Genomic DNA, 14773 nt, shown 5'->3' with positions numbered 1-14773 from the left:
TGGTTGCATTTGGCCTGAGAGCTCCTTTCCTGTATGGGTTTGGCACAGACCAGCATGCATTGCTGCCCAAATGGAGCTTGGAGCCAACAGCATCTCCACCAGGCTCACAGCAAGGCCACCTCTCTCTGGTCATGTCCTGACAGACAGTCAATGACCCACAAACCAACACAATAACCTAGTAAGCACATCTGGTACTAAACAGAGACATGGAGGCACGATGCGTTGACCTTTCCCTCTATAAGCATCTTCTATGTGCCCGGCTGCATGTTCCAGGGACTGGCATACTTGTGTCTTACAGTGATTCTTTGTTGGTTATAATTGGTTGATAATGTCCTGCTGGGTGTTAGAGTGGTTTTGAGGTTTGAGGTAGACACAGATCCAGGATCAGATTACCCAACTCCACATCCTAACATTTACCATTAGGAGGATTAAATAATATCTGACCCTGGACTAGTGGTTAGGGGCTCTGGGTCTGATCAGGGCTGTTAGTGGTAGACTGGAGCAGGCATTCGCTTGGGGGGCCAGCCGGCTTGTTTATGTGGAGTAAACAGTGTGGTCACTGTGGACAGGAGAGGAGGGGTAGGACCTCCCTCTAGCTAGCAAGACTTTCACAACCAGAGAGAATCCGGGATAGATTCACCTGTTTGACCTTTCACCACAGCAGAATTGCTGCAGATGTATGCCATTGGAAGAGTTTTGGTTTATTGGTGGAGTATCTACGGTAACCACCAGTAAATTGTTTTATTTTGACCCCTGCTATTTTGTAACCTATACCATACAGGTGCCACGGCTTAGCATTCGACCTTGTGAACAGTATTATATAATTAATACAACTAGAGTGTTTTATCACTCACAGCCAACACACACACACACACACACACACACACACACACACACACACACACACACACACACACACACACACACACACACACACACACACACACACACACACCACAAGTTTATTGGGCCCTCATCAAAGCAGTGGAGCACTTGACTAGATGGCCGAAAGGTATGCTAGTATCTGATATTCATCTCCAGTCAGAAAAACACAGGTGTTGGAACAAATAGCATGTTAAATGATACTACCTCAAAAGGCAAAATACTTTCTTTTGGATGATTCAATTGCTGCTGTCTTTTTTTCTTAAAACACATTTAAGTTAAAAGAGCAACTTTGTTCTGGCGATCTTGTTTAGTTTAGTCTCCTTTTGAAAAGGGAAAGAGGAAAACTGAAATCAGGATTATGTCTGTAGCGTCCCGTTGAGATCAAATATTTTTTCCATTTAATCTTAACATCTTTGTCTGGATGGTAAGACTGGTAATGAGCTGTAGACTTTATACCCAGGGTGTGTAAAGGAGATGGCATTCTCTAAAAATCATTAAAACACACATACACACACCACACACCTGACATTTAGTAAACCAGAATAACAATTTTGTAGTCGATTGTCTGAGTGTGAGATTTGCTTGACTGCCCTGGCAGAGCCACACACACAGCTCCCCACACGCCCTCCCGTAGGATCATTCCTCACGGCAGCCTCACCTGTGGTCACGGCTGAACAAAAACAAGCGGCTAGCCGAGCAAGCGCAGTGTCTGCCAGGGCTTGAATCCTGTCACTGCATGTGCTGTAATGAGCTCTTAATTATCCTGGCTGTCTAGAGCGCTAGCAGAGCTTGCAACATTGGCACGTAACTGTGTGTGTGGTGTGTGTTTGTTAGAACATACTGTGTGTGTACGTGTTTGTTACCACATACTGTGTGTGTGTGTGTGTGTCTGAGAATCCCGCGCAGCGTTTAGCAGACGTCTCAAAAGCGTTGTGTTGACAACAAAACTCTGTCTCTGTTTCATGGCTCAGACAACAATATGAAGCAAAGGGCTTCATTAGGAGATGATATTGTATTTTCTCACGTTGTCGTCAGCTGGAAAGTCCAGGTTTATGTGTGGATAATGGAAAACATTTTTTTTTGCAACAGCAAGGTGGGAATGAATTTAATTCTAAAGTGTTGACGGCTCACTCATCTATTACCCTGTGATCCTCCGCAAAATACAACTCTGCTTGTGACGGCTGCCAAAGGCAGAGGCGTGTCGGGTTTATATGTAAATACATCCCTGTTTCCAAATGGATTTATTACAAAAGGTACTATTTTACTTTGAGCTGGGTTTGTAGTTGTGTGTTGTCTAAGCTGGCATGGAGATGCCCAGGTTTATATGTCACTGGGTAGCTGAGAGGAGGGCGAATGTATCTTCATAGTTATTGAATTATTATGCATGGAGATGCCCAGTGATATATGTCACTGGGTAGCTGAGAGGAGGGCGAATGTATCTTCATAGTTATTGAATTATTATGCATGGAGATGCCCAGGTTTATATGTCACTGGGTAGCTGAGAGGAGGGCGAATGTATCTTCATAGTTATTGAATTATTATGCATGGAGATGCCCAGGTTTATATGTCACTGGGTAGCTGAGAGGAGGGCGAATGTATCTTCATAGTTATTGAATTATTTTAGCACTAGCCCTGAGCTACAAAGTCGTGATAGTAATATCAGAGATTAAGGTGTGTGGTTTTAAGTCCTCCACGCACGCACACACAGAGACACAGAGACAGACAGACACACACTCTTCAGAGAGAGCCCCTAGCACCTGCAGGTGTTGTGTGGAATCAGTTTGGAGCTCTATACCTCTCATCCCTGGCGGCTCTGAGCCACATTAATGTGTTGTGTCTATGTTGGAGCTGTGTGTGCATGTGTGTTTGTGTGTGTGTGTGTGTGTGTGTGTGTGTGTGTGTGTGTGTGTGTGTGTGGGGGGTTGTGCATATATATACGCCCCACGTGTTTGTGAGCGTGCCCTGTGTGTGTGTGTGTTCTACTGGTGCAGGTCTTTGAGATCTGACAGGCCTATGAAGAGGTAATTCCTGCCCTAATCCTCCTGCAGCTATGCAGACAAGTACAGAGCCTTTCTTCACATGCCATCCCAGCATTGTCTGTACACCTCTCCTGCTAGACAGTTTGGAGATATTAAGAAATCCCTTATGGATAAGTCCCTCTGGATAAGCTTACCTGCCATGGCCCTTCCATTGGCAGACAACACGCAGTAAAGTACAGAACCCAAACTTAATATCATGAAATATATATTGTATCTCTGTCTAAATGCCAACTAATCCTGGTCCTACTGGTCCACAACACTGGCAGATGATTTTCCTTGGCCATGTTCAGTACATTACATGGCACTTATAGAGGAACAACAACATCAGTTAAACTAAGTCCAAGCTGGTGCTGATAACCACAGTTGTGTAAGCTGAGCTGTACGATAGGTAGGTCCACAGTGGTGAGTCAGGAGCACAAGGCTAAACCCCATGAGAGATACACTTCCACCCACAGATAGCAAAACACTCCTAAACACACTGATAGAGACTCATTAACTGGGAAGTAGCCTTACTCTGTCTGTCAGCCTTAACCCCCTGCATGAGAACTAGGGAGTGGGTGGGAGAGGACAGCGTGTATGTGTGTGTGCCTCATGTGTGTTTGTGTCTGTGTGTCTGTTCGTGTTTTGTCTGCACACATCCAGACATGCTATCACGTTAAGAAGCTCTGACACACAGTACCAGTCAAAAGTTTGTACACACCTACTCATTCCAGGGGTTCTTTATTTTTACTATTTTCTACATTGTAGAATAACAGTGAAGACATCAAAACTATTAAATAACACATATGGAATCATGTAGTAACCAAAAAGTGATAAACAAATCAAAATATATTTTATATTTGAGATTCATAAAAGTAGCCACACTTTGCCTTGATGACAGCTTTGCACACTCTTGGCATTCTCTCAACCAGCTTCATGAGGTAGTCACCTGGAATCCATTTCAATTAATTAATTAATTGAGGAAATCTTTCCTCAATGTGTTTGGGCCAATCAGTTGTGTTGTGACAATGTAGGGGTGGTATACAGAAGATAGCCCTATTTATGGCAAGAACAGCTCAAAAAAGCAAAGAGAAATGACAGTCCATCATTACTTTAAGACATGAAGGTCATTCAATATGGAACATTTCAAGAACGTTGAAAGTTTCCTCAAGTGCAGTCGCAAAAACCATTGAGCACTATCATGAAACTGTCTCTCATGAGGACCACCACAGGAAAGGAAGACCCAGAGTTACCTCTGCTGCAGAGGATAATAAATTCATTAGAGTTAACTGCACCTCAGATTGCAGCCCAAATAAATGCTTCACAGAGTTCAAGTATCAGACACATCTCAACATCAACTGTTCAGAGGAGACTGTGTGAATCAGGCCTTAATGGTCAAATTGCCGCAAAGAAACCACTACTAAAGGACACCAATAAGAAGGTACTTTCTTGGGCCTAGAAACACAAGCAATGGAGATTAGGCTGGTGGAAATCTGTCCTTTGGTCTGATGAGTCAAAATGTGAGATTTCTGGTTCCAACCGCCATGTCTTGGTGAGACGCAAAGTAGGTGAACGGATGATCTCCGCATGTGTGGTTCCCACCATGAAGCATGGAGGAGGAGGTGTGATAGTGTGGGGGTGCTTTGCTGGTGACACTGTCAGTGATTTATTTAGAATTCAATGCACACAACCAGCATGGCTACCACAGCATTCTGCAGCGATACGCCATCCCATCTGGTTTGCGCTTAGTGGGACTATCATTTGTTTTTCAACAAGACAATGACCCAAAACACACCTCCTGGCTATGTAAGGGCTATTTGACCAAGGAGAGTGATGGAGTGCTGCATCAGATTACCTGGCCTCCACAATCACCTGACCTCAACCCGATTAAGATGGTTTGGGATGAGTTGGACCATAGACTGAAGGAAAAACAGCCAACAAGTGCTCACTATATGTGGGAACTCCTTCAAGATTGTTGGAAAAGCATTCCAGGTGAAGCTGGTTTAAAGCATTCCAAGAGTGTGCAAAGCCATCATCAAGGCAAATGGAAAAGAATCTAAAAGAAGAAGAATCTAAAATATCAAATATATTTTAATTTGTTTACCATTTTTTGGTTACTACCTGATTCCATATGTGTTAATTCAAAGTTTTGATGTCTTCACTATTATTCTACAATGTAGAAAATAGTACAAATAAAGAAACCCTTAAATGAGCAGGTGTGTCCAAACTTTTGACTGGTACTGTATGTCTGAGAGCAAACTTCCACCCACGTAACCCCTCTCCCCTAAGACACACACACCTCCTTCCCCCTGTCTCCATTGCAGATCTGCCCTGTTGTGCCAGTCAGTCTGAGACTGACGTGATTGCGGAGGAAGCGGGCGGCTGTGAGATTCCTGAGGCTGTAGAGTGGTGTGGTGAACCAGCTCCAGCCCCAGTGCCTTGGCCAGGCTGTTTGGCAGTGATCAGGTTGCCACCTGGCCCCAGACTGGACCCTGTGACCGATGCAGGGCATCCGGGGACAGAGCTGGCATGAGTGAGCGGCCCCTGCCAGTAAATGTACTGGACCCTCCCCCGGGTCTGGGCTCTCATATCAGTAGGGAGGGTTGTACTCAACCCGGGGCTTCAGCCTGCCACATACAGGCTAACTCAGCCCATAAAGTGAGAACAACACCGTCAGTTCATTATGTGTCACAGTCAGACCATACAGGCTAACTTGGCTCATAACACCACAGCCATGAGCTGTTCACTCCCTTACCGTCAGGGCAGATGATATTGGAGCATGAGGTCTGATACAGGCTCAGAGACAGTTTCTATCTACAAGCCATCAGACTGCTGAACGCTTGAACTGGACTGACCAACTGGACCACCTGGACTGACCCCTGACTCTCTACACCTTAGCAAGCATTCACACACACATAAACTCCTGTATTATACTTATTCCAAAAGGTTTATTCTATTCTACTGAGCCATTTACTTTATGTTCCTATTCTTATCTTTTATTATTTCTTAATGTTGTTTCATTGTCCAGAAGGAAGCTGCAAGTAACCATTTACTTGGTGTATACCATGTGTATCCTGCACATACGACTAATACAACTTGAAACTGAAAGCAAAGTCAGCTCTCACTGTCGGCAGGGAGAAGCATTTGTACCGCTAACCCCTATATACAGTGCTGTAGCAGAAGGTGGAGTGTTTTGTGATGAGTGAGCAACACTGACTTGGGACAGACGGTGTGAGTGAGTCAGTGTGATAGTTGTTCCTGTCTGGTCAGCGGCCCTACCTTGTATCTGGGACTGGGTAGAGGGCCCCAGGTGGCTCTGGTGCATGGGCCGGGGCTGGGGGTTACCAGGCCCCATCCTCAGGCTGGCCCGCTGGTAGCGCTCAATCTCTGTCAGCCTATCAGAGAACTGCATCTTCTGGGGGTCCTCCATCTTCACCCTGTGTCCTGAAAGAGAGCGAGAGAGGGAGAGAAAAAGAGAGAGAGAGGAGAGCCAAGTTACCACCTACACAGCCGGGAAATCATGGCTCTTTATTATTTTTTCCCAGCAGTACCAAATGGTCAAAAATAGTAAAAGCAATAACACATCCAAATGTTAGGTCTGCTGTAATATTTGAGTTTTATTTCCTCAGGTCTGTCCATGGGCACCAGGAGTTTACAGCTTATTAGGTTTTGTGAGGGTTTGTTTAGAAGTGGAATGGTTATATTGGCAATGGCATCCCATTCTATTCTAAGACATAATTAGTGTGAAAACAAATAGTACAGTGACAGAATTATATACATGAATAAAGGCCACTGTCCTCCACCAACTAATCTGATTCAGTCAGAAATATAACAATACTCATAGAATGTTGACAGGCACTGGACTTGTGGTTGAGCTAAACTTGCTATTGCCTTTGCATTAAAATCAGATAAACATTCATATAGGAATAGCACTAATACTCTGGTGTATATCAATAGTACTCGCACAATAATATAATTATAGTATGATAATAATAGTATGAAATTGTTTAACTTTACGGCATAAGAAAATTCTGCACTCAGAAGTACAACCCCAGACTGGATCTGCTTGTCGAAATGATGACTATACGTCATACAGCGACTCAGGTCTGACCAAGCAGTTACTCAGTGAGGGAAACACCCAGGAATTGCTCCTAGACTATATTACTCATCACACTGTGTGGACGGTTGCGCGTATGTGCATGTGTGTGTGTGACGAGAGAGGTGGGAATGTACGAGAAAAAGCATATTTGGCACCTCGAATACATTTGATCTGAACAAGACTTGGAAAGACAAATCACTACACTCAAACCCAAATCACTTTGAATAGTTTTTCTTAAAAGTTATACTTGAAAGGCTAATTCCAGTGCAATCTCTCTCCAGCTTTGCTTTATCTTGGCCAGGTCGCAGTTGTAAATGAGAACTTGTTCTAAACTGGCCTGGTTAAATAAAGGTGAAATAAAAAAAGACATGTATTTAACATGTGGTGTCACAATAGAAAATTAAATAGTTTACATAAATATTGCCAGTGTACATTCTACACACACCTAAATGCCATACGTGAGTCTGGATGAGGGACTCCTCTAATGGAGGAAGGGCTTTATATGTAACTATCAATGCAACAGACACATGTCTGAAAGAGCATGTAAACATTGTGGTTTTCTCCCTGGCATCTCTAATGTGAAGTAATGGCTGGATTTGAATATTTTATCACTATATAAAGGGGGCCAGCAGACAGACTGATATGGATTTTGCCCATCCTCTCTCCAGACTTAACCCATGGGTAATATATCCTCCCTGCCTGCGACTTAACCCATGGGTAATATATCCTCCCTGCCTGCGACTTAACCCATGGGTAATATATCCCTGCCTCTAACCCAGACTTGACCCAAGGGTAATATATCCTCCTGCCAGACTTAACCCAAGGGTAATATATCCTCTCTCCAGACTTAACCCATGGGTAATATATCCTCCCTGCCTGCGACTTGACCCATGGGTAATATATCCTCCCTGCCTGCGACTTAACCCATGGGTAATATATCCTCCCTGCCTGCGACTTGACCCATGGGTAATATATCCTCCCACCCTGACTTGACCCATGGGTAATATATCCTCCCTGCCTGCGACTTGACCCATGGGACTTGACCCAAGGGTAATATATCCCACCCTCTCTCCAGAATATGACCCATGGGTAATATATAATATATCCTCCCTCCAGACTTGACCCATGGGTAATATATCCTCCCACCCTGCGACTTGACCCAAGGGTAATATATCCTCCCTGCCTGCGACTTGACCCATGGGTAATATATCCTCCCACCCTGCGACTTGACCCATGGGTAATATATCCTCCCTGCCTGCGACTTGACCCATGGGTAATATATCCTCCCTGCCTGCGACTTGACCCAAGGGTAATATATCCTCCCTGCCTGCGACTTGACCCATGGGTAATATATCCTCCCTGCCTGCGACTTAACCCATGGGTAATATATCCTCCCTGCCTGCGACTTGACCCATGGGTAATATATCCTCCCTGCCTGCGACTTAACCCATGGGTAATATATCCTCCCTGACCCTGGGACTTAACCCATGGGTAATATATCCTCCCCCTGCCTTGACCCATGGGTAATAACCCATGGACTTAACCCAATATATCCTCCCTGCCTGCGACTTGACCCATGGGTAATATATCCTCCCTGCCTGCGACTTGACCCATGGGTAATATATCCTCCCACCCTGCGACTTGACCCATGGGTAATATATCCTCCCTGCCCCACCCATGGGTAATATATCCTCCCTGCCTGCGACTTGACCCAAGGGTAATATATCCTCCCACCCTGTGACTTGACCCATGGGTAATGTATCCTCCCGTTTACCACCCTGTCCATTTGGTAGAGATCACTCCCTCTTCTCTTTTCATACAATATAGAATTCTCTATCTCGCCCCTGCCCCCCTTCCCACACACACAGACGTACACACACCGATGATGTGGACTGAGCTTGGCTCCCAAGTAGAATTGAACAGTATACAATGCTTCCAATGGCTAGATGCAGACACATTCAAATCAACACACACATGCATGCACATAATAAAACATAGATAAATACCCATAACCCGCACAATCACCTCCCCCATCACACACACCAACACATTTTCTCTTGCCAGTAAAAAAAACACCCACACATGTTCACTCACATACTCACACTGGGATCAACACCCTCCCCCGTGTGTGTGTGCGTGTGCGTGCGCGTGCGTGCGCGCGTGTGTGCGTGTGCGCGTGTGTGTGTGTGCAATCCATTACATGTAAAGGATGAAAAAAAAAAACTGTAATCCATTCCGTTACCAGCTAAAATATTGTAATCCGATTACAGATACTTTTGAAACTTCGAGGATTACTTTTAAATTCAGAAAGGGTGTTTATTTGACATCTTTCTGTTTTCTCAGTGACATTCAAATGAGCATTGAAAAAGACGCAAGTTTGTTTCCGCCTGAGTGAGTCTGACCACAAGTCAGAGACCACTATGATGACACACCACATGTGTTTGATGGATCACAGGAAAATAGCAGGAATCGGCTTTCGTAGGCTTCCAATGATGCGACCAATGATTATCCAACTTGAATAAAGGTAAGAGGTAAGGATGACAGTAGTGGTGTAGCCTATGGGCGATATGGATATCACTTATAATTGATATCCACATAGCACATTGATGTGAATCACACTGCTGCTCTCTCATTTAGGTATTTGCTCCTTACGGATTGCGGTTGTTGTGGATGGCTGTTCACAAATGTGTATGTGTATTTTAACCCAGTAATGGTTGAATTGATTACGTTTAAACTGCCTATCAATCATTGTTTTTGCAACTAGTGCGGATACAAGCCTATGAAATAAAGGTTTGATGGGGTCCCTCCATCTAAAGTCCTCTGAGGTATTGTGTTCCATACCGTCAACCACTAGTTTCATTTAAGAAGACTAGTGGGCATTTATTGTTAAATCTAATGTGTGCTGATAAAAAAACATAGGCCTAATGGACTAATGTTCAAACTTGCACACTTTTGATAGACTAACATATCTGCATATATTATCAAGAAATCAAAGTGTAACCAACAAAAATGTAAACAATAGGTCTATAGCAAATGCAGTATATGGCATTCATTTTTCACATTCAAATAGCACTTTTAGGTAGTGGTCAAAGCAAGCCATTCCATGAGAGCAGCATTTATTTTTCAACTCGAGGCAATGAATCCAATCAGTCCTCCATGACAATAAAAATCATAAACAACAGAGTAGGGCTTTCTAATATGTCCTTAGTTTTGGGCTTATGCTCATGTAAAACAATTTGGCTAATCTATATTTTGATATTTCCAAGTCCTATTTTGGAAAGGGTATTACATTAATTGGAATGACTGGAAATCTGACAGACTTTGGAATTTAATGTAAATATACAATTGCATTATTATTGTTATATGTAGTAGAAAGCAAAGGGTTAGAAGAAGCTTGCATAACCAACCCATAAAGTAAAATGCAACACCCATTTATGGCCAGCTATGTAAACTCTAACATTGATTTATCCTGCAATAGATGTCTTTCAATTGGTAATATAAATGTTTGTCTTCTAATGCCTATTTTGGGGAAAGTAATCTAAAAGTAACGGAATGTAACCAGATTACATTACTGAGTTTGGGTAATCCAAAAGTTACATTACTGATTACAATTTTGGACAGGTAACTGTAACGGATTAAATTAAAAAAGTAATCTATCCAACTGTGTGTCTGTGTGCATATGGATGAGAAATGTGTCTGAATACGGAGACCAGGGCTGTTGGACATCTCCAGCTGTTTGTGTTCCCTGTGTTGGAAGTCAGACTTGTAGTAGGATGCAGTAAAAGTGAGTGACCCCACCTATACACCCACCATCTCACTATGACACAGGGACACAGTCTACTCCAGACACACCCGCTTAAGCACACTTATACTCACACACTTTTACAACTAGTATCTTGTTATTCACACATTTCTGAACCCAGTCCCCCTCCCAGTCCCCACACCATCGAGAGGGAAAGTGGGACACACACAGGCAGCTACAGAGCTTAGCTGGCTCCATCTCCCACACAGACACTGTGGCTACTGTCTGCTCCACCCCAGAGCAGGGGAGGCCAGGAGAAACGGCCCTCCAAATATAGACCAATAGTTAGTGCAGTTATTAAGAGATTTACACCACCTCAAACGGCTGAGGTCAGGGATATGATACATCCAGCTCTGTGGAAGAAGAAAAAACAACCAGGGGGAAAAATGTAGAATTGGTCACTTTTTCTGTGGCCTGTGGTGGTCTGGGATGAATTGGTTGGCGCTTTGGGGATGAAAGTGATTGTACCGCACGATCTCACACACACACACACACACACACACACACACACACACACACACACACACACACACACACACACACACACACACACACACACACACACACACACACACACACACACACACACACAGCAGTGGATCTAGTGGCTCAGGTCCAGCTGGCAGGGGGTGTGTGGCGACACACTGTACTGTACTTCCAGTAGAGGGTTTGGCCAGCCATGAGAGAGAACTATAGGAGCAGAGCTGAGGCTTCATTAGGACCATGCCTGGTGCTCATTACCCCAAACCCTACAGTTACTGTTAACACCACTAATCAACTCACATGGTCGACTCTAGCTCTCCTCTCTTTCCCCTCTTCATTCCCGACTTCCTCTCTGTCTGTCCCCTCTTTCTCCTTTTCTCTCTCTTGCCCTCCCTCCCTCTCATTTACTTTTTTTTATAGAAGAGAAAACTTCAGCAGTTTCCCATCTGGAAGCTAACACAGTTTATACAGTATACACAACCTTCCTCCTGTTTTCTTCTGTTAGATATCATCACCACTCTAAGCCTCAGAGAGAGGAAATGGATTGGTGCGATGGAGGGAGAATGGATGATTGGCTTTTCTAGTCCCTGTCTTGGCCTTGGTTAAGAGACTGACAGAGCCCATGGCCTGCTTGCTGTTCAACGCAGTGTTAAAACCTCCTTTCGGGTCTGACCCCAGCTTTTCCATGAGTGTGTCTGGTAGATTGCCAGAGGTTGACTCCCACTTTGCAGGGTCTTGACCATGGGTTTCTGCGTAACACAGACCCATTTCGGAGGGGATTGTGTGGTGGATGAATATTTTATGTGTCAGGGTGCACTTAGGAGAGAATGCACCGTTTTTTCTCTATGATATCATAACCACAAGATAGAGCTGGGAGATGGAGGCCAACGGGGAGGCAGGGATGATGCGGTTCAAATACCAGCCCTCAATACATGGAAGAGGTAAAATGGATGCCAGAAGCTATAGATTTACTAGCTTCCTCTCTAGATGGCTGTTGCATCATCTTACAGCATTATGAGGACTGTGACGAACACATAAAAAGGTTGATACAAAATGTCTGGTATTAATGATGTACTGAAAATCCATTTCACTGAAAATCGCTTTAGAAATAATGGCTGTGCCCTTCCCACCCAGCGTTTGTGTTTTCTTGTTTTGTTGCCCAATACAATACCATTTTATCAGCAGATTAACTAAAGACATAGGGCCTTGATGTCCGCAATGTTTTTTGTGCTCTTCAGAACATGTAGATAGGTTCAAGTATAACAGATAAGATACATCAGTGTGGGAAACTGACCCTGTGACTGGTCCCTTTGAATTGAAACACTGATGAGCAAAATGATCAACCATGATCGCCTACAAATTGCATTGAGCCACAAGGAGCGGGATGATGAAGGTTAGTATTTGGGAATTCTAGAGCTGTGCCTATGGGCAACTCTTACTCAGAGCTCACAACCCCTTCAGACGAGCCAATCTCAGCAAGTCCCGCCCTAACCCTCTAAAACCCATATCAGTGGAACACATAGACAGTGTTTGCTCAGAGAGTGTTAATGACAGCTCATAAACACGGCCCGGGTCCAGCTGAATGATCACACGATACAGCTTTTTTTCTAACATTGAAAGAAAGAAACATATGTTCCCTTCCAAAGAGAGACACATTGAACACAAGCTTTTTTTAGTAAAGGGCTGGGCGAGTTTTCAGGGGCAAAGTGAAACTCTATCTGGACTGCAAAGGGCAATACGTGCCTTGGCCAGGACCCAGGGCTGTGCTGAATATATTTGAAGTGTAAATATTTGTATTCGTCGTATAAATGGACTTGAAAGGCACTTGATAACAGACTAGAATTGGTTGAGTGCCTATATCAGACTGAAAACGTCTAGCGCACCTCTATAAGGACTATGGGCATGTCCATGTAAATGGACCCAAGTTCATAGGAGCATATCAAATTGGGTGTCAAATGAAAGCTAAGAGTCTATATTTTGGGGAAATTAAGGCATAGTTACATTTAGAAAAAAACCAAGGCTTTGATAAAGGCTTTGATTTCTGGATAAACAGATTTAAAAGGGGTCTTACCAAAAACGAACATATTTTCTAATTTCTCTCCCTCATGAGGGAGGAAAATAAAAGTTCACAGAAGTAACAAGTAAAGGTAGGCCTATCAATTGGTTATAGTGTTTTACTGATATACATTTTGTTTATGAATTATTAAGTGATTAAAACTCGTAAAAAACTCCAAATTGGTAACAGAATTACCAAAAATTCTGTAATGGAATTACTGCAACTGAATTGGCTACAATGGGAAATCATCACAAAGCACAGTTAGGTCACCTGCTACTATCCGCCCTTCCACTGGCATACTGTTATGTTCAGTTCATAACTGTTTTATTTCTCTTTCTGTCAAACCAAGTGTGTTAAAAGTCTGAGTCTGGACAACCTCTCTATCTCTCTCTCTGGCTCTTTCTCTCTGGCTCTCTCTCTCTCTGGCTCGCTCTCTCTCTTTCTTTCTTTCTTTCTTTCTTTCTTTCTTTCTTTCTTACTGACACCTACCCATGAGCCCCCTCTCTTTCCATTTACTATTAACAGCTTCCTCAGCCACTGGGCACCGACCGATGCCGGACGTTCATGGACGTTGACATTTGTTCAGTCCACCCTGGCCTTGATATTAGCCTCCACAGACGGACCAGAGCTCTGCCTTTATACAATATAGGTGTACATAGTAAGTTAGCTACCTTATATGTTGGCACTGTACCAATAGCTGTAGAGCAGAGATCTGTGTTTGTCACTCTATTGTCATGACATGTTGTCAGCCTCTCCCTGTCTGTTGTGTGTGGACACAGCTGCTGAGATGATTCATAGAGTCACAAAAACAACACATACAACTAACATGCTGCTGTTGACTCTGTTCAGTGATGTGTCTGAATATGCGTGTATTAAGGGAGGAACCTTTCAAGGCAATAGGCCTTGTACTTTCTATCCTGAACTATAAACTCTCTCAAACGGTTTCTTCGTCAGTCAGAAACGTCAACCTGCCTCAGAATGACAGTTGAGAGGGTGTTGGAGTGGCGTCGGTCGGGTCGCTAGTGAACTTCCGCTTTGTGTTGGCGCTCGAAGACGTTTCAACATCTGTTGAGCGAAGCATTGCGCACCTGTCTTCCTTTTCCTCCTCTCTTGACTATTTTGCCTCCTGCCTTTCCCTACCCCCTTTGACTTCCCCTTTCACTCTACTACTGGTGCCATCGAGACGCCTGAGGCTTTAGCGATCACACTGCCCCTACAACTCAAATCAATGACAGAGTTGGGTTTTAGAGGCTGTCCAATCATAGATCAGTTTAAGGCTGACCCAGAAGGATGTGAGGTTTATTTCTTAGTGGTGTTTGTTGCTGTCTAGTCTGGCTAAATGAGTTTTACAGACACACACAGAGACACGTAAACACACACACACACACACACACAATGAACTCTTTTAATGTCTCTTGTTATATATATTG

General features: G+C 43.8%; 1 protein-coding gene across 3 annotated transcripts in view; it reads right to left on the bottom strand.

Annotated features, from left to right (window-relative positions):
- The window catches only part of LOC135525970 (runt-related transcription factor 3-like), a 77493-nt gene that overhangs the window by 14843 nt on the left and 47877 nt on the right, over positions 1-14773 (bottom strand). For all 3 annotated transcript variants that reach the window (XM_064953957.1, XM_064953955.1, XM_064953956.1), the window contains exon 6: positions 6183-6347. In XM_064953957.1, coding sequence (XP_064810029.1) covers positions 6183-6347 — 165 coding nt within the window. The remainder of the gene's footprint in view (positions 1-6182; positions 6348-14773) is intronic.

The sequence above is a fragment of the Oncorhynchus masou genome, chromosome 32 (assembly GCF_036934945.1).
Source record: "Oncorhynchus masou masou isolate Uvic2021 chromosome 32, UVic_Omas_1.1, whole genome shotgun sequence".
Lineage (NCBI taxonomy): Eukaryota > Metazoa > Chordata > Actinopteri > Salmoniformes > Salmonidae > Oncorhynchus > Oncorhynchus masou.
This window is presented reverse-complemented; position numbering and strand designations above follow the sequence as displayed.